At 40.4% G+C, this 20,970-nt stretch overlaps 1 protein-coding gene across 8 annotated transcripts in view; it reads right to left on the minus strand.

Moving 5' to 3' along the window:
• UMAD1 (UBAP1-MVB12-associated (UMA) domain containing 1) overlaps positions 1-20,970 on the minus strand; it is a 215,959-nt gene that overhangs the window by 64,661 nt on the left and 130,328 nt on the right. For 7 of the 8 annotated variants that reach the window (XR_015724000.1, XR_015724001.1, XR_015724003.1 and 4 more), the window contains one exon: positions 3,716-3,789. Coding sequence is in view for 4 of the 8 variants with exons in the window: in XM_045793180.2 (XP_045649136.1) it covers positions 3,716-3,789 (74 nt within the window). In the remaining 4 variants the exon portion in view is untranslated. Of the gene's footprint in view, positions 1-3,715; positions 3,790-18,920; positions 19,027-20,970 lie in introns of those variants that run through there. The other variant, XM_045793181.2, reaches the window with a different exon arrangement.

Consider the following 20,970-nt stretch of genomic DNA (forward strand, 5'->3'; position numbering starts at 1 on the left):
TCTTCACTGAGAAAAACCCTAAAATATTTAGGGAAGGGGACTGAAGATGACAAGTACACTGAGAAATTATGTTTTTCTGCAATGATGTCATATTACTTTCAGTTCACAAAGTACAACGTCCCACTAATTACTTAATACAAATAAATACACTGCCTTCCACAGTCTTTTGTGTAAACACATGAAGATATCTCATATCCACCTCTGTAAAAATGAACTTATTTGACATCCAAACCAGATCTCTCTTTTGCACATTATATTCTGCCTAGATGCCAGAATTTCCATGATGTCGGGAGAGAGCTCTGTTTGGAGAGGGAACACATTTTTTAAGTATACTTGGGCTATGAATTGTAAGGAAAAATATCACAGACTACTTAAAATATTCTAACTGCCATCAAAACTACAGTGTGACGCAGGCCGAGCTACATTCACTTCTTAACCCTTTATCATCTACCAATGAGGTTCCTGTGTGGAAAGTCATTTGCCCCTGTATTTCTAAGATGTTCTTTTTTTCCCCAAGTTTTCATTAAAATGTTCTTATTGAAGGATCTCATTAAGGAATTTCACAGGAATTTATCACATAGGAATTCACTGTATAAATGGTAAGACCAATTTTTTTCAAGGTCAGAAGCTCACCTATTGCCTGAGGCCTCTCTCCACTCTCCCTCCCTAATGACACCTCTTCTCAGCTTATCTTTGTAGTTATGGAGTTAAAGGAACTTATTTATTCCATGTTATATTATAGTGATTTGTGCACTTTCTAATTTTTCCACGAATAGATTGAGAATTTCTGCTTCGGTCGCTAAAAATCAGAGTCGTATGTGTATTTACACCCTCTCCACCCCAGGTCCAACAAGTCCCTGAGGATAGCAGGCAATTTCGATGTTTATCTGAACTCCCCAAAAAACCTGTTTCGATATATTAAAAACCACCTTCTCCAATGGGTCCTTAGATTAGGGAGTTTATATTTTGGCAATTAAAGTGTTATTTTTAGGCATTATGGAACCCACACTAATTTACCAAACATATTCTCATTATAAACAATATTTCAACATTTCTTGTATAGCCACTAAAAATTAAAATAGAATCTTTCCTGCTCGGTACAATAGTTACAATTTCTTAATCAGATGTCTATCTTTAAAAAAATTATTTATTTATTTATTTGACAGAGAGGGAGAAGCAGGCTCCCCGCTGAGCAGGGGGCCCGATGAGGAGCTCCATGCCAGGACCCCGGATCATGACCTGAGCCGAAAGGCAGATGCTTAACCGACTGAGCCACCCAGGCTCCCCCGCCTCCCCCCCCTTTTTTTTTCCAACTAACTGAAATCATTACACTTTTCCCTGGTTATGTAGTAAGAGTGCCAAAAATAATGTAAATTAATAGATTTTTGTGGGTAACTCCTAAGAAATAAGAAAGCTTTTTCTTTTTACAGTGATAAAGAGAAAAAAACCCAACTATGTGCTTATAGTGTAAGGGGAAAAACAGGATTAATAGGATTAAATGAAAAGACTCCCAAGACAGCATTTGCAGAAGACTGCTTATCTGCTCATTTATCCATCCCAGAATCACTGACAGGGCATCTCTGTCACACCACATGCGCCTGACAGTATGTTGCTGGCTGAAGCTAGTTCACTAAGCTGGAGGCTCCACCTTCCAGGAACTGACACTTTGGTGAAGTCATAAAGACAACACAAGTAGTACGAGGACACTGGGGTTATCTCTGGCTGGGAGCGCAGCGAAAAGAGTTCATAAGGCAGGTGCCATTTGAACAGCATTTTGGTTTTAAGCTTTATTCTGCAGGTTTCAAGGCATTTGAGGGGCCTGACGTCACAAAACCTGCTGGTGGTTTTCAGAAAGGGATCTGCGAAATAAACTGCTTATCTAGTAACAGTCTAGTGAGCAGAGGAAGAGCTCGTTGGAGAATGAGAAACCAGACCTGGAAGATATTTGTGAGCCAGAATCAATAAGACTTGATAGACTTGATAAAGAGATAGTGGAGAATGAGTCAACATAACACGTGGAGGCCTTTAACTTGGCAAGCCGATGATGACATGACAGGAAATCTTGATTATCACTAACACGTACTTACTGAGCACCTTCCACGTCCCAGACACTTTGCTAGGCCCAGAGAGTCTGGTAGTACAGGCAGATAGTACACAGATGAATAATCGGAGAAGTAATAAACTTGATGAAAGAAGTAAAACAGGGTTATGTGACGGAGACCGGGGGAAAGAGACACTTTAGCTGAGGTTGTCATGAAAAGTGACATTTGACCAAAGACCTGAATGACCTTCTGGTAACAAAGGGAGAGCAAATGCAAAGGCTGAGGTGGGAAGGAGCTTAACATGACCAGGGACAGCACAGCAGCTGGGAGGTGGAGCTGGGGCTTGGGGGTGTGGGGAGAAAGGAGATGAGAGAGCATTTATTCTAGTTACAGTGGGAAGCAGGCAGGTTTTCAGCCAAGGAGTGACGTGATCTGATTCGGATCTCCGTCTCCTGTGTGGAGAACAGTCATAAGGGAGAAGAACGGGGGTCAGCGTGGTGACGCAGTCTAGGGTTCTCACAGTGCCGGTGCTGAGAGGAGGTCAGATTTTAGATGTAGAGGGAGAGGTGACAGGGCTTACGGTCGGGCTGCATGTGGAGCATGAGGAAGAGAAGAGCCGGGACCCCTCAGGGGTTTTGATTCTAAACCACTGTAGAGAGGGTGTGATGCTGTTACACAGAGATGGTGAAAACCTGAGCAGAGAGAACCTTCAGGGTGTTGGGGCTGGGAATCAACCAGTCTTCTTCGGTTGCATAAAGGTGGAACGGCCTAGAAACTTGTCAGTGAAATGGCATGTACAGTCTGGAGCTCAGGGGAGAGGTCTCACGGAGATATACTTGGGGAGTCATCAGCCTCTTCGAGAATTTAAAGCCACGACTGGATAAGATTCATCCTGACCAATCGTACTGTATTCATCCATTCATTTAACAAATCTTTTCAAACTGCCTATTCTGCGCTAGGCTTTAGGCTACAGAGATGAACCAAACAGGCCAGGTCCCTGAGCTCTCTAGCTGGATGCAGCAATTCCGTCCTGTGCTACAAGAAGAATATAAATAGGGGTGTGTCTCCATGTAGAAAGTTCCAAAATTCATGGATATCTCTTGTACCCTAATAATTAACATTCCCCCTAAATCATAAAAATGATTATTTTAGTGATTAAATCATGTTAGTATGCTTCCACATAGTATATGGAAGTATCTGAATTACATTTTGAAGTACCCACAAGGAAGAAATCATTTTCTTATATGGAAAAGAACAAATGCACTAGTCTTTCTACCAAACAATGTCAAGGAGTACACTTGGATGCTGGAAATAGTAATGTAATACAGTTCTCAATAGGTTATTTTCAAACTGTTCTCTATAGCTTCATATATTATTTATTCCAATGTATTAGAAAATAGTCACTCAATTAAAAATAGTTCGAATGTTTTGACTTAAGTGCTCTTTTCCTTTTTTCAACTGAAAGTTTCCATTTCCAGCATCAGGAAAAGCTTAGCCCCGGTGAGACCACTCCCTGTACTGCCATCCCTGACTTTCAGCAGATCACCTGTTTTCTTTGTCCCAGGCACCTGTCTACAGAGCAGGAGCAGAAGTTACCATTTACCCTCAGAGGTCTATACAATCATACTGACTTGTTAGCTTCAACCCAAAAGAAGTTACTGAGTTCCACTTACCTCCAAAGGTTGGCTGTCTTCGGCTTCTGAAGTTTTACCTTTTGCTGCCTTTCTTTGCTCATGTGCTGTATCTCCTATGAAGAGAAAAAACAAAAACAAAAACAAAATCTTTACCATACCCTTGAAGCCAAATTGTCTTCTATTCATTTAAAATATCTTTTGTTACTATACGTTTCACATTATGGAAACAACTACTATTTCCTTTGTTACAGAGTAAGTTAATTTTTAAGAATGATAATTTCATAAAACTTCCAGAAATCATATGTACATATACATACACACAACCTAAACCAGGGATGTGGCCTGCTTGAATAGCGATTTGCTCTGGAAAAGTTCGTATTTCATAAATCAAGTCATATTTCACATAAAGTAGGAAAGCTTATGACTTAAGGAAGATAAGGCAAATTATTTTCAAATTAAAAGTCTTTATAATATAAGTAACTGTCTTCCAAATTAGTTTTTAAATAAGGTTTACTCATTATAAGTGTTTACTTGTGTGTCTCTAGATTTGCCTCAGAGTAGATATGTATATTTGCATGTAATAATTAACCAAACATCAAACAACCTTTACAGAAGGGAAGAACAATGAACAAATTCATAAATTAGCCTTTGCTTAATACTTTGATTCCTAAGGCTGATGCCTGGGTGGGTTATATTACTAAAGGAAGTTGGTAACTAGGCTGACTCCAAGGACATGGGACAGACACAAACATAGGTAAGTGTAAGCATAATTTAATTTATTAATGGCCTATTTTAATTTATTAACTATCACTAGTGATCTGTGATTAACACATGGTAGGTACAGAAACAATTAATGAGAGGTTGATTTAGTAATTTGTAAACTGCACTTCCCATAAAATTAGGCCAGCTCAGGAATGCCCACAACAGGGAAGATTACAAAATTCATAGATGATGACTTGGCCAACACTAAAGGTTAGGAATTTGTTAATAAGGAAGGTCATAAGTCCTGGTTGGAGATAACAAAGTATGCAAGTCCTGGCTGAGCTTAACTTTTTTTATGAAACACAAAAGTTTAGCATACCATTGCCGATAATCAAGGAAGAGCCTCATTGAAATTTTAAGGCATTAAATAAACCTGTTAAATTCTAAAATCATGAGGAATTATGGGGTGCCTGGGTGGCTCAGTTGGTTAAGGGTCTGACTCTTGCTTTTGGCTTAGGGCATGATCTCAGGGTTGTGAGAGCCATCCCTGCATCAGGCTCCCGGGAGGGTGTGGTACCTGCTTAAGATTCTCTCTCTCCCTCTTCCTCTGCCCTTCCCCTATACTCTCTCTAAAATAAATCTTTAAAAATAAAATGCAAGCACATCAATCAGTGCATATTTCAGCTTATAAGCTCTGTTCTCAGCTATGTGCAACATTATCATCGTTGGCAAGACTTACCACATAATAGGTGTTCAATAAATACTGGCTGAATAAATTAGTGAACTTCTCTTTTTAGTTTCTAGTCCTTAAAACGAGATAAAATATTAAATGCTATGTAAATAAAAGCTGTATTTGAGCATTTACTTAATGTCCTTCTAAAACGTATTTATTAGGGGCGCCTGGGTGGCTCAGTCGTTAAGCGTCTGCCTTTGGCTCAGGGCATAATCCCAGGGTCCTGGGATCGAGTCCCGCATCGGGCTCCCTGCTCTGCTGGGAAGCCTGCTTCTTCCTCTCCCACTCCCCCTTGTGTTCCCTCTCTCGCTGGCTGTCTGTCAAATAAATAAATACAAATCTTAAAAATAAAATAAAATAAAACATTTATTAAACTTAAAAGGCAACTATATTAAGTACCAGTAGGGTGTACTGCTTCTAGGGATCCATGATTGTGGCATAACTTATTAGATTTTAAAAACAGTTAATGATTATTTATAAGGGGAAAAAAAATCATACCAAAACAAAAGCATCAGGAACTTTTGGGTTATGTCTACAGGATAACAAAGTTAATAACTGTTAAGTGAAAAATTTACATCAAACTACTTTTGCAACCCATCAAGTCAAACTATTTTGACTGATTTTACAAGTGCTTGTTTAAACTGACCATTTACTGGCACAGATATCTAGGAGAACCTGCTTTTCAGAAATCTCTCTTCTCTCTGAAAGTTAGGGACAAGATCATCAACCCCCAGTTTACAGGTGGCAAAACCCATGCCCGGGGAGTGTCGTTGGCTTGGCTAACAACGTGAGGCCACAGGAGGTAATACAAGGCTCTCTATACATTGAGGTCAGAGTGTGTTTAATGACTCACATGCCTGACTTACAATATGTATTGTCCAATACGAAAGGCCATCTACTCAAGAGTTTTTACCTTTTCAAATGATTATTGCTCTATCCTATAGCCACACAAACACTGTATTTGGGCTAAAATCATTCAACACAAAGTCAGCGCTTACTTTGCCATTTTCTGACTTCAAGCTGTGTGTCTGTACGAAGCTTTCTCCATTCCTCCCTACTGCCTGAATAACCAGAAAGGTTATCAGCCGGTGTTCCTGACATCACACAACACATCTATCTGCCTGGAAGCGATTGTAGAATCACTATTTACTGAAATGCCATGTCTGGCGATGACTCAGATAGGACAATAACTGATTACAAGGAAAAATGCCATCTGCGAGATTATTCTCTATAAACAAAGGCACAAAATGAAAACTGCACAAACCACAAACAGAAAAGAACAGGTCACAGTGAAATATAATTTTTGAAGGTTTTTTCTTCCCACTGAAGAATTATTTTATCATGAGAAACATTCAGTTATTTTCTCTAATTTTTTATAACCCCCACAAAAGTTACATACTTCACCAATAAAGAAAGATGCATGGACAAATGTGAAATAAGGTACTTTAGTTCTCAAATTATCCATTAACTCTTGATTTATACACTGGATAGATTAAACATCATTTGCGAATCAGCTGTTTAAAACGAATAGAACCCCCAGGGGCAGAGGCACTCAGTGACTTCCCCCAAGTCTCCCAGGTAGAAGGCAGTCACGATGGGAGCAGAACCTAGTCGCTAACATTTCTAGGGACTCTTTGGTCTGGTAGAAGGTTCCAATGGATGTGGGCTAACGTGGAAGAATCAAGTCTGAGTTACAGAACAGTGAAGAGAAGGGCCCAAGGATCCGAAAGGGATCTTGTGCTGGTCCAACCCTCTGGGCCCCTAGACACTTCTCTCAACTCTTTTTCTTCCATAAGCCCCACAGATTATCTGTTCTCTTCCCTTTCCACTGATGATGCCAAACACTTCTGACCACAGCAAGCCTCTTCCCATCTTTCAAAGCAAATACAGTACCCTTGATACCTTTCCAGAAGTTTGTAAGGCTAGAAACAATTTCACAAAAAGCAACAACCCCTCTTATATAACAACCATGCAATTTTCTTGGCTGAAAATGCAGTTTCTATTTAGAGTAAATAATAAAGGCTACCTATATATACTAAGGATGCTCTTTTGGAACTTAAAAGAGCTGGAGTGAAAGTCATCTATATTTTAGATTAGGGACTGGCAAATTTTCCCCATAAAGTGCTAGACAGTAAACATTCTAGACTTCATGGGTACTACAGTTTCTGTCACAAAATTCTCAACTCTACCTTTGTGGCTGAGAACAGGCAGAAACAATACAGAAACCAATCAATGTGGCTGTGTTCCAATAAAATTTATTTATAAAAACAAGTTTCAGGCTGTAGTTTCTTGATCCCTGTTTTTTATTTAATTTTTTTTATGAAGTAATCACTATGTCCAACGTGGGGCTCAAACTCATGACCCTCGATCAAGAGTTGCATGCTCTACCAACTGAGCCAGCCAGGTGCCCCTCCTGATCCCTGTTCTAGAGACTATATGTATTCCACCTTTCCTAGGATAAAAGGCTGAATTATGTTTGAGTTATTTGAGGAAACAAGCAAGGGGATGGTCATTAGAGTATCATTACAATCCTATTCTACTGGGTGAATTGGGTCAATGGCGGGGAGAAATGGTGGTGAAGAGCGACCACTCAGTATAAGGAGAAAAGGAGAGAAATCCCCAGTGATGGGAGAGGAACCCCAATGCCTATTTGGGTTACCCAGAGGAGACTTTCTGGCAGGAGAGGGGGTGAGGGAGTACCCTCATTCCTTAGGCCTCCTTCAATGTGGAGGAAGCTCTACTAACTTTAACCAAGGCCTCCCTCTACTTTCTAATCCATGGCTTGATAATTTGAGGGGCCTTGCACACATGACTCTGCACCTACTTCTTCTCCTTGAGAATGGGTGGACCACAGACATCATGTGGCTCTGTCTGCTCTGACTGCCCACAGAGACCTCCTCCCACCTGGGAAAGCCTGCCCCAGCCCAGCATTTTCTGTAACTGGATGGAACTCAATCTAATTCTGGGGTTCAGAAATCCATTTGGTCCTTGATGGAAGCCATATTCTTCAACATCAGCTTAATAGGCAATAAAAATGAGAATCTGGTCTCTATTTGGTGGGCTAATGATTAGATCTTATCTGGAGAAGAGGCGTATTACTATTGGAAGGCCCTAGGGTCTAACAGGACTGGGAATGGGCTGATATGGACAGGGCTGGAGCCTACCTAAATATGAAAAGCTGTGAATACAGAAAACTGTTTTCTTTCCTTTAACTAGAGAAGAATTATATAGAACTGAGTATCTCAGAATGCAGTCTACAAAACACTAGTTTTGAGGGGTTCAGATGGAAAAAAGATTTCTATGGTCAAAAGTATGAGAAAAATCTGCAGAATGCCTTCCCTTCCAGTTGATTTCCAATGCATTTAAACACGTGAAAGGCTCTGAGAAATTCTTCGGTCAAGAAACTTTAGGGGAGCCTGGGTGGGTAGCTCAGTTGGTTAAGTGTGAAACTCTTGATTTCAGCTTAGGTCAAGATCTCAGGGTGGTAAGATCAAGCCCGACACTGGGCTCCATGCTGGCTGTGGAGCCTGCCTGGGATTCTCTCTCTCTCCCTCTCCTTCTTCTGCCCTTCCCTGTCCTCCCTCCCACCGAAAGAAAGAGAAAAGAAAAGAAAGAAAAATTTTAAAACTTTTTTCACAATATATTTGACTATGGAGCATTTTATTCAGCGGATACTCATTAAACATCTTGCAGAGGTCTATGAACAGAATATGGGAAACGTTGATAGAATGTTTCTGAAGTTAAAATTGATTATGAAATATATTATTCTTACCTGATTCTTCAGAAGACCCTAAAAATTGTCAAATTTGTTATTCAGCTTTCAAACATTCATTTTCCAGGGTGCTAACCTACACTTACTTTCCTTTGGCTATCTTTGCACAACTCCCTGTCAATTCATTCAATGGCATTTGGGGCGGACTAGCAGTATGTGACTGCATTCTACTATGTAATTCTGATTCCAGAACAGCTGATAATCCATGAAGGAGAACAGGGGAGCCAGGCACCTTGAAGACACAGGAGAAAGCCCCAGTGATCAGAAATATCTCCCCCACATATTCCACCAATTAGAGATTCATTAGGGTTAATGAGCTCCTCTTTTAAAATGCAAATACCCTTTGGGAGTGTTTGCTTATTAGTCATTCACCAAGTGAAGTAGTGGAAAGAACAGTGGAATGGCCACTCCATTAACTCCTTTTCATTCCTCAGTCACACACTCATTATACAAGGCAGTCTGGCACTGTGGCAAGGGAATGGCTCTGGAATCTGACAGAACTCAACCCAAATCCTTTACCAAATCCATGACCTTGGGCAAGGTACTTAACTTCTCAGAGCCTCAATTTCCTCATCAGAAAAATGGGAATAATGATACATAATAAGGCTGCTGTGAAGACTGAAGGAGAAAACATGTTAAATGCTAACGGCAGGGAAGAAGAGGGTGGAGCTGGGGCAAGATAGAGGTTCCATCTTCAGTGCTGGTGTCATCCGGCCTCCCGCCCTCGCCACCAGACTGTTGCCGGTACCCTCGCAAAGGAGAGAGGACAGGAGAGGCCCTCACGTGTCATCTCATTTAGTGCTCTTGGCAGTGTCGTGAGGTAGGCTTTATTCTAGCCACATAAGAATGGCAGGCCTGCTGTTGGAGTCCAAGTCCGCCAACAATGCCAAATCATTACATAATCTCACGCTGCTTCCCATTACTTATCAAAACTGGAGTTATCCAACTCAGCTTAATACACTTTACATGGGAGTCTCCTCCAGTTCAGATTAGTTTTCCCTTCCATGGTTTCCAATACCATCCACTTTACTCCCGTTTTCCACTATAATGAAGAAAGGAAGAAGAGACAGAAAGCAAAAGTACTAATTGCTGAAGACATGCTGCCCGGGAGCCCGCCGCTCTCAGGTCAGGATTCTGATGACAATTGTTATAACCCCATGAGAGAATGAGCCAAAAGGAACAGCTAAGCCAAGGAGGGAGGAACAAAGTTAGCAAACAAAAATGGGAAAAGGTTCAAGCTGACTAGGGATGAAAGAAAAGCAAATTAAAACGACACCAAGAATATGTTAGCCACCAAAATGGTTACACCCTGGATTCACTGAGGATGGACTGCAACTGACACAACGGCATCGTTCTGACGGTGAAGTGAATACTTGCTAAACGTCTGCTGATTTGACTGTGGCGGGTGTGGGGGCTGGGCAAGACAGGCAGCTCCATGTACACACTCACCATGGGCTTACAAAAAGAAGGAATTATAAATGAATGTTAGGATATGAAAAAAAATCTAAGGGTTCAATAGAACAAAAGGCAATCTACTTTTTACATTAGTGGGGATCTTAATTTTAATACATCTTGATATACAACTTTTAGGTAGGCAGCATGTTAGATTTTAATTTTCTGACTGCTGTTAAAATCGCACAGCTAAAACCTTGCTTACTCCTTTAAAAGCTTAGGGGCGCATGAATAGGGAAACATGTTTACTCAGGAAAGTAGGGGTATCAACAAATCCAACTGGGCAGCCCTCCGGGCCTGATCTCACGCAACCTGTTGTAGGACTCCACGGTGTCTTTAGGTCTGAGTCCTGTTACTTTGTAGCTATGGGTAATAATGTTTCTGGAAGATCTTAAAGCAACCAAAAATACCCATTAAACTTTAGCACTATGTTAAATAGTCAAACCTAGGCATTCTTCCTTTTGGACTGGAAGACGAGAAACGCAAAAGACCCCCCCCCCCCGCAATTAATTTTGTACAATACTGCATGATGCCGTACAAATCTTCTTCAAAGGATTTCTGCTACTATCTTTCCTAAATCCGAGTAAACTTATATATTGTGAGAGTAAGTTCGGCTGACCATTCCTGACCCTGGATCCCAAAAGGCTACTCAAAGAAAGCTCCATAAAGGGCCGCTCTGAGCCCTCCATTGACAACAGACCATAGACTCTGTGAAAACAAACAGCACTGACACAAAAAGGATTTTCAGTGTGTATGGCTTGAAGCCAAACTTTCTAAAGAGAAAAGACTAGGCTCCCTCTCCTAGGTTATCTGGTATCCTGAGACACAGACTCAAACGTGCTGCCTGTTGTGGGTAAAATGATGGCATTGATCTCTCACTAACAATCAGCCTAGGTTGGAGAAGTATTGACATCACATCACTCACAGTCAGGAGCGTTGTCTCCTTTCCAACCAACAGAATAAATTTGTGAAATTACTGGTTGGTGTCGGGAGTTCTGCTCAGTTTTCAACACAGAAAAATAAGTGATCCCATGGGATCAAATATGTGTTTCAAACATCGCATCGATTGGTCCAATCAGAGCTATTAGGCAGGTAAGCTTCTCAATCTCTTGAAATTGAGTTCTTAGATTAAAAAAAAGGGGGGGGGTTTAGTGTAATAGAAAACTGCAAAGAGAATCTTTAGCAGAAACGAGAGCAGCATATAAAATATATTATAATCAGCTTCAAGTTAAGTTTCATTCATTCAAGAATTATATGTTAAACACCTGCTATGTACTATACATCATGCCGGGCACCGTGTGAACTGGTGCAGTCCTATCCCCGCCCTCACATCATTTACATTTTCCTAGAAGGGATTTCAACAGAGCAAATGCAAGTCACAAAACCTGGCTGTAGAAATGAGCCCAAAACTAAACATTACGGGAGTACCCAATCAGTTAAAGAACAGAAATGTGTATGGAGCACTCTGTGAGAAAGGCGGCTATTACAAAACCAAACTTCCTTACTATGGCTTTGCCCCCACTGTCTCCACAGCTCCTTTCATTAGAGAAAAAAAAAAAACCCAGGGGCACCTGGGTGGCACAGCGGTTAAGCGTCTGCCTTCGGCTCAGGGCGTGATCCCGGCGTTGTGGGATCGAGCCCCACATCAGGCTCCTCCGCTAGGAGCCTGCTTCTTCCTCTCCCACTCCCCCTGCTTGTGTTCCCTCTCTCGCTGGCTGTCTCTATCTTGTCAAATAAATAAATAAATAAATCTTAAAAAAAAAAAAAACAGTATGTTATTAGTATCATTACTTTTAATGGAAGTCAAATATTACACATGCTCCTGTATCACCCCAAAATTTGAAGAGAATGTTTCTGAAAACACATCAACATTATCTGAAGAAAAGTTGATATTGAGAAGAAAATGAATCACGTGCAAATTTTAGATCACAATCAAAAGCAAAACCCCACACAGCAGATGTGATGAGCAGGCAAGATGTGATAACGGGATGAAGACAAAAAGTTTGATTTCAAAATGCAGAAGAACCTGGCTGGTTTTATCGAAAATGTCACACTCGTCATTTGGCCATACAACATAAATGTCTAAAATCACCGTCCCGAGGGTTGCAATACACTGTGTCGTATTTAAAATGTTCACTTAAGAAAAACAGAAGTGGTCCCTTTAAGAATTCCGGTAAACCTAGACACCACAAGGCCGAGGGAGGAAGTCCTAACCTGTTCACTGGCCCCTGACTGAAGCAGGCATAAAGCAACAGTGGATCGCCACTTGGCATCCTGAGGAAGAAAGGGCCTTGAATAAAAAAGGGCCCAGATCAAAGTTTAGGGTTGCAAACTCAGGCCCGGCCATCCTTTGTTACATTTATAAAACTTGTAGTTGGGCTACAATATATAGACAGACTGGGAAAGAAAGTGTGTCATGGGATAGCCTGGGCTGAATGTGCCCCAAAGTAAGGCAGGGGCTGAAAGTGGCAGGGAGCAGAGCCTTCATCTGCATAAACAGAGGAAAATTCTGAGACCTCTCTCTGCCACGGGGGCAGTACCTCTCACATTTCAGTGTGTGTAAGAATCACCAGGGGTGCAAATTCCTGAGTCTCACAAGACATTCAGACTTGTGAACTCTGGTGAAGCACCTCAGAATCAAAACCTCTAGCAAGCATTCCAGGAGATTCTAATGCAGTTGGTTCACGAGCACCACTTTGAGAAACACCGAAGCAGACTTAGATAACCTCACGTGACTGACAGATTACCATCTGCCTAATTTTTGGAATGACTGTCCCCCCTCCCTCCTTCTCTCCTTCCCTCCCGCATTGTTTAAATAGTTAGAGTCTGTATCTCTGTGTTAAGGTTGGGGCCCAATAAGATAAGTTCTCAAAAGAATTAAAAGCAGGGTCTTGAAGAAATGTCTGTACGTCCATGTTTAGAACAACAGCATTCACAAGAGCCCGAAGGTGGAAGCAAACCAAGTGTCCATCAACAGATGAACGGATCCACAAAATGTGACACATGCAAACAATGGAACATTATGGAGCCTCAGAAGGAACGAAATTCTGATGCGTGCTACAACATGAATGAACCTTGAAGACATTATGCTAAGTGAAATAAGTCAGTTCTGAAAAAGACAAATACTTTTTGATTCCATTTATCTGAGGTGCCTAGAAGAGTCAAATTCATAGAGACAGAAAGTAGAATGGTGCCCGCCAGGGCAGGAGGAAGGGTGGAATGGAAAGATATTCAATAGGTACCAGAGTTTGAGTTTTTCAAGGCAGAGCTTATGTGTCTTTTACCACAATTAAATGTAAAACATTTTTTAAAGATTTATTTATATCAGAGAGTGAGAGAGAGAGAGAAAGAGCACAGCAGAGAGAGAGAATCTCAAGCAGACTGCCCACTGAGCAAGGAGACCGATGTGGGGCTCCATCTCATGACCCTGAGATGATGACCTGAGCCGAAATCAAGAGTTGGACGGTCAACTGACTGAACCACCCAGGCTCCCCAAATAGAAACCATTTTTAAAATAAGATGGGTTATCCTCTATTTAGAACAATAAAATGGTAGAAGTTAAAGATAAGTCTACCACTGGCTAATAATGTACTTTACAATTCATTTTAGTTTCATTATGGTAAGTGTTTTCATATACATTAGTCTTTATTTCATATTCATGTTCTTTTAATAAATACATATATTTAAAGAAAAAAGGAAAAATCAAGTGAAGGAAATTGTGTGTTTTCTGTCTCTCTGCCCCAGATTTGGTTATGGTTCAATAAAGAGCCTGGCTGTAGAAACAGTCTGACCAGCTACCCAGTTACAATGTATTGCGGTAAAAAAAAAGAAGAAGAAGAAGAACCAATGTCAGGAGAGCACACTTTGGTCACTCTGTACGAGTATAATAATGTCATTTCTGTTGATGTGTATCTGCAAGCTTATTTGTACTTACGTTACCAGGTAACAACACGGTGTTAGTGGCAGTAAATATCAATATAGTAAAAAATTTCAAATGCTGGTTATAAAAACTGAAATTTTTGAATGACTTGAATCAAGAAATTAAAATATAAAGTACTGGACAAAGAGATGAAACACGATGATAAAATATATAACTTCGCAGTTAATATACATATCCTTTAATGATCTAAAGCAAAATACCTACAGTTCCTTTAGGGAGGAGACAGTTTTCAATCACCTTAAATCTTCATGTCACTGAGATGAGGAGGGGAGGTTGCAGACAATGAAATCCAGGTGTTTAGGGGAAGGGATTCAATATCAACAAATCACTTCTAAGGTGCCCACTGCTGGCTTGTGCTTTCCCAGTGAAATCCCACCTATGGGATTAATGGAGTTAATGGAAGGAAGAAAAGAGAGTAACAGGGTAGGAGGCAGAGGACAAATCAGACATCAAGAGCCTGCTACTGGTAGATCCTAGTCTAATAACTGGGGTACACTGACCTCAGGAGCTCCAACATAGGTTGATAGCACAAAACCAGAACGGTGAAAAGGCAAAAGCCCAAGAAGAAGGAAGAAGCATCCATGACAGTGAGCAGGTGGCTCGGCTAAAAAGTAGGAGAATCTACTTCATTACTGGGTGAAAAGTGATGATGAGAAGAGCAAAAACCATTCTTTGCCTGAAATGTTCCTCAACCCAGACCTCAACCAGTGAATACGTGTTCAATCTTCACATCTCAGCTTCAACCTCCCAAACCCATGCCCCTTTTCCTGCTCCCACGTGTTATTCTCCAAAGCACTTCACACGTTTGCAGTCATTCGACTGTACGCACTCGCTTGTTTCGTTAGTTGTTCCCACTAGACTGTCAGTTCCACCAAGGCAGTGATGGGTTTATTTGCCCCAATATCCGCAGCATCGAGTACGGTGCTGGTACCAAGCATGCGCATGGGAGGCCCTTCTGTAAGGGCTATTTTCTGACCGATGCATCACTGCCCACGTGGCGCTGTCAAAAGGCGGGTGGCAGATAGTCTGAGACAAACACATTTCTGATGAAACTATGCGATAAACAAAGGAAGCTCGAGAGGATGCCCCCATGATTGGTAAAAGGAAATAAGTTTATTCACGGCACTGAGAGCTGGGCGGAAGGTAGAGGCCGAACAAAAGGCTTAAGCAGGGATCAATACGCACAGCTCTAATGTAAAGTTTGGACACGATTTCAGCAACGAGGAAGGACGAGGTAGACCAGCTGTAAAATACTTGGAAACACTTCCCAGCAGTTTACGGGTAGAACTTCAAAGGACAAAGAGTCAATAGTGATTTTGAAACCAGAGAAGAGATTTTACCAGGTTCTATGTAGTTATAGAGAGTTTGAGATAATGGCATGAAATAGAAGTGGTAGCTGGGATTCCAAAGGAATTCCGATAAAATATTTTTATTTATCTTACTGTATTTAATGCTTTTTAAAAAGTTTTTACCGATGTGTATTTAATAAATTTTAAAATACTTTCTTTAAAAAAAAAAAAACTCTCCCCCAAAAATAAAAAAACCCCAAAAACATGGTATCACATTAGGACACCTACTAACATATTTGTGATAAAAAATGTCTCTAAAAATAGTTGTAATGTTCAAAAAAATCTACAGTTCAGTTTGTAAAGAAGAAATCTCTCGTTTCAAGACCAAACAGTAAACCATTTGCCTCTTTAAAGTTACAAAAATTGCATATGGTTTATGTATTTTAAACTTACATTTCTAATTTACTACTACCTAATTCCACAGTATTGCTCAGTTTCATAAATTTGATATTCTTGAAATCAGAGTTTGTTTATTAAGTCCTCACTATATACTTATATCTTCATGACTCAGTGATTTCAAATAAATTCAGTAGTCTTCTGGGGCGGGTTTAGTGAAATTAGGATTCATCTGGACATGTGCCTAACTGCAACACATTAAAAAAAAAAAAAAAAAGGTCCAATCTCAAACAGCTTCTCTTTTTTTTTAAGGCTTAAAGGACTAGGATGGAAAGACAAACATATTAACCAACCAGCTCTGTTATGCAAAGTCGTCCCAGAGTAATTGCTTCATTCCAATCAACCTGTCTCAATCAAATTCCTTCTCTTCTCCCACTCGCCTACCTTACCCACCCCTAGACTTAATAAAGCAAACCTCCCTCCCGTGGCTATCAGATTCTCTCTTCACCATACTAGGAGGCATATCAACCCTCGTGAGAGCAAGGGTGCTGGAAACCAGAGCACGTGGCAATCCCCATCGAAGAGGAAGAGCAAAAAGTAGGTCTCCCGACAAGGCTTCCTGAGGAGGAAAATCCTGTGTGCTTACTTCTCTGTACTGATCTGTAGACCACGCATCTACTTACGCATTATAGGGCAAAAGACAATGGAAAGAAAAGCATAAAGAATATGGTTTCTTGTTAAGCCTAATTCCAAGATAACAGCAAATAGTGGCCTTAGGAAGAAGTTTCAGACAGGGAGGCCGTATACAGAAGTAGTAGGATAAAGGGCTGGAGCACTTGGGTTGGTTTAGGCCCCGAGTTCTCAAAACAGTAAATGGACCCATATTCAAACATCAGTAGACAACAGAAACATTCTATGGTCTGAAATGTCCCCTAAAAATTCATACGTTGAAATCCTAACCCTCAAAGATGATGATATTAGGAGGTGGGGACTTCGGGAGGTGCTTGGGTCACGATGGGAGAGCCTTCATGAATGGGATTAGTGCCTTATACAATAGACCCCCCAGAGCTCCCTAGCCCCTTTCACTATGTGAGCACGTGGTGAGCAGACCCCTGCTCTGAACCAGGAAGAGGGCCCTCACCAGAAAGCGACCATACTGGTGCCTTCATCTTGGACTCTCTTGTCTTCAGTATTGTGACAAATAAATGTCTGTTGTTTATAAACCATCCAGTCTCTGGTATTTTGTTATAGCGGCCCAAAGGACTAAGACACATTCCAAAGTTGAAATAAATTATTTGGGGCATAACCATCATTTCTGACTATCCAAATATCTGTTTCCCTATCAGATTGATGAGCTAGTGTCTTTATTTCCTAATATATATGGGCAGAACATTTTTTTTTAAAGTCAGTCAGGCTGCCTATCTATCCATCCATCCATGTCTTTCTTCCTCCTCTCCCCTCCTGAAGAATTGAGTCCCAACAAGTAGGCAGTGGCACGATTTCAGAACCCAACTGAGGAGAAGGATGTAGGGGAGGTGGTGGCAGCAATGGCCTGGTTCAGGCTACTGGGATACAAGCAGGGAGAAGACGGGCCTGGCTCATCTCATTATGCCAGAGAGTGCCCCAAGAATGAGGAGGACATTTTGAAGGGGCTCCGTTGGGGCGCCTGGGTGGTTCAGTTGGTTAAGCATCTGCCTTTGGCTCAGGTCATGATCCCAGGGTCCTGGGATTGAGCCCCACATCAGGCTCCTTGCTCCTCGGGAAGTCTGCTTCTCCCTCTGCCTGCCACTCCCCTTGCTTGCGCTCTCTCTCTCTCCCTCTGTCAAATAAATACATACATACATACATACATCAACAAATAAATAAAATCTTTGGGGAAAAAAATAAAAATGAAGGGGCTCCTCTGGGGCACTTTAAACATCAAAAATAATGATAATAACAGACTACAATCCATTAAAAATATCCATAAATGAAAAATAATTTTTAAAATCCATGCACCCATGCTGATATAAATAAAAGAATGAATAAATAAAAAAGAAAAGAAGGAAGCCTTTCCTTGCAGTGGAATGTCGACTGATGAATGTAGAAGGAACGAAGGAATTAGAAAAATCACCATTTGGCAACTATCAGAGTAATAATTAATTCCGCCAAGAAGCATAGATAGATGCTAAAACTAGTGGGTGGGAGATTGATAAGAAACAGGATATTACATAGTCTGAAACCACCATCTCCCACATACTGATCATAAAGAGAGAGTGAGTAATTTTACAGTAGGGAAATCTGGTAGACATGACTTTAAGTAAGCAATCACGGTTAACTGTCTCCAGTAATGTAACAAATAGGAACTGTGCACTCCCCTTTAGTGTGCAATGAAAAGAACACGTAGCTTCTGTGATATTCCTAACAAAAATACATCACCTCAATCTAATTTCAGGGACATATATCAGACAAACCCAGACTGAGGGATATTTGACAAAATAACTGGTCTGTAATCTTCAAAAGTATCTAGATACTGAAAAGTTAAGGAAAGACTGAGGAACTATACCAGATTGAAGGAGACTAAACGGACAGGACAGCATGCAATTCTGAACAGGATCCTTTTGCTATGAAGTACGTGATCTGAACAAAATATAAATAGGGGTCCATGGCTGTGATGGTAAATTTCTTGATTTTGATGACTGATGTAGGAGATATCCCTGCTTTTGGAAGTGATGACACATCATATTGCTAATTTACTCTCAAACGGTAAAACAAAAAGCTCTGTTTTACAACTTTTCTGTAAGTTCAAAATTATTTCAAAAGAAACAAAATAAATAAGGAGAATAATTAGGATGGCTAGAATACATAGATAGGATATAAAGACAGGCAAGAGACAGAGATATAGGTCGAGGTGGAGACAGGGATCTCAGTGGCTCCATGAACCCACCAGCCGAAACAGAAGTAATCCTTTACCTTTTTACCTTTTTCCATTTTCACTCGTAAATGACTACACAGACAAGTGGTATGCACAGTCACCCAGGGATGTTTCAGACGCAACAAACCCTAACACAGTTCAGACCGTTGAGCAACCTCTTTCCAAGAAGGAGGGGCAGAAACTAACTGAAGAATAGAATCAGGTGATACAATAATGTGTAACCAGGCTGATCTTGTTTATTTTTTTATATGGCACTCTTCCTTAAAAGATTTTAAGCATCTTTCTTCTACTTTCCACGGAAAGTGTGACAACTGCGTGAAAGAGGATAATGTCTTTACAACAACTTTCTGAAGAAGGAATACTTTTGCTTATTTATTGGGTAAAGAAAATAATGAAAAAGAGAGGCCAAGTTCCCCGAATCACGAAATGCCGAAGTGGTAGAGCCAGTATTCGAACTAACCTCTGTCTGGGTTTAAGACCCATGTTCTTTCTACCATAATTATAAGAGGAAACCGTTTACTCTGAATTCTCTCCATGAACAATATCCACCTTCAGAATGGCATATCGTCATAAGCAAACTGGATCCATTCATCATCCTAAATTTCTTCTTTACTTTGCCTCCTTTTTGTGAATGTGCTGAATTAGAGTAGACGGAGCACAGCGTCTATTTCTGGTTTCACTTCGCTTCACCGGAAGTATACTGACCATGTACTTTTATGACGTTGTGCCAAACAAACCAAATGCCACAGGGACAAGGTGCCTGTTGAAGCAGTTTTGTTGTTGGTTTTTAACTACGCGGTTGGTAGAATTATTTCTGGCTCTTACGTTTCATTTCCATTTTCTCTTAAGGCCTTGGAACCAGTTTTACATCTCTCTAATGAAAGCACATCACTTTACCTCTATAGTTTCCAACAGTTCATTTCTTAAAATAAACCTCCTGGTAGCTAAGCCACGGAAGCGACCTTTGAGCTAAACCTGACTGCTGACCTCCACCCCTGCTCGTGAGACCATTTTATAAGCAAGATGGGGAACACGGCGTCCTTGTTGCCCATTCTTTCCTCCCAGCCGCAAAGCTTAACAAACGCCCACAGAAACACACCCTACAGCATCTGCCTTTTTAAGAATAAAATTTCTATTCTACAGAAGACAGGACTCTGAAGTTCTCATACTCAATTCTACAGCCATTACAGAGATCTTGAATTCTTTTTATTTTGACAAAGGAAATATGTATTTTAGTAACCCCAGCCGTGGCTTACCGACCTCTTAGAGCACGTTACAACTATCTGTAGTTGATCTGACCTAGTTTCACTTTACAAATGAGATAAGACAGAACAACCATCCTGTCTCTTATGAGGATTAAACGAGATCCTGGATGGTATTTTCCTAAAAATCAGCAAAACCACCATCTCAAAAGTAGATCTCATTTCTAGATCAGACTTGGCCAGTGCATATGAGTGTCCACACAAGAGATTATGTACCAGACACTCTGCTATTGGTGCTGATGTAGACACAGGAGGTCAATAATGTGGATTAACTAGGATTAAAGTATTATTTTCTGATTACATTTGTGGTTCAAATTTCTGTATACTTAAAAATATTCTTAAGATTAAGCAACAAAACAAAACAAAACCAAAAACAGAAACAAAAAAACCCACCAAGAAACCTTACAACTTAAAATGAGTAAAAAAAGTAATAAGACAAATTTACAAGTTTAAGAAATGAGAACTGCTTAACTAAGAAAAAAATTTTTTTATTGTATACGCAATAACATGTATATATGGGACCTAGACACATTTTCTTACCTCTGAGGAGGTGATACAAAAGTGACACACTCATATCTCACATGTACATATGTGTAAAGCATTCAGACAAATAAATTTGTGTATATGGAGACACAGAATCATGAGAAATATCCAGAACAGAAAAGTATAGGAGAATACAGGGAGAAAAATTAGAGAAACTGAAAGATTTTCATTTTTTCCCTTACTTATGCTGAAGTTTTTTTTTCTGATAGTATTAAAAAATTTTTTCCCAAATTACTATATTCCTAAAAAGAAACAGAGAAGCAAAATACAGAACAAATAAGAAAAGGGAAG

The sequence above is a fragment of the Ursus americanus genome, chromosome 3 (genome assembly GCF_024610735.1).
Source record: "Ursus americanus isolate L20-20 chromosome 3, mUrsAme1.1.p, whole genome shotgun sequence".
Taxonomy (NCBI): domain Eukaryota; kingdom Metazoa; phylum Chordata; class Mammalia; order Carnivora; family Ursidae; genus Ursus; species Ursus americanus.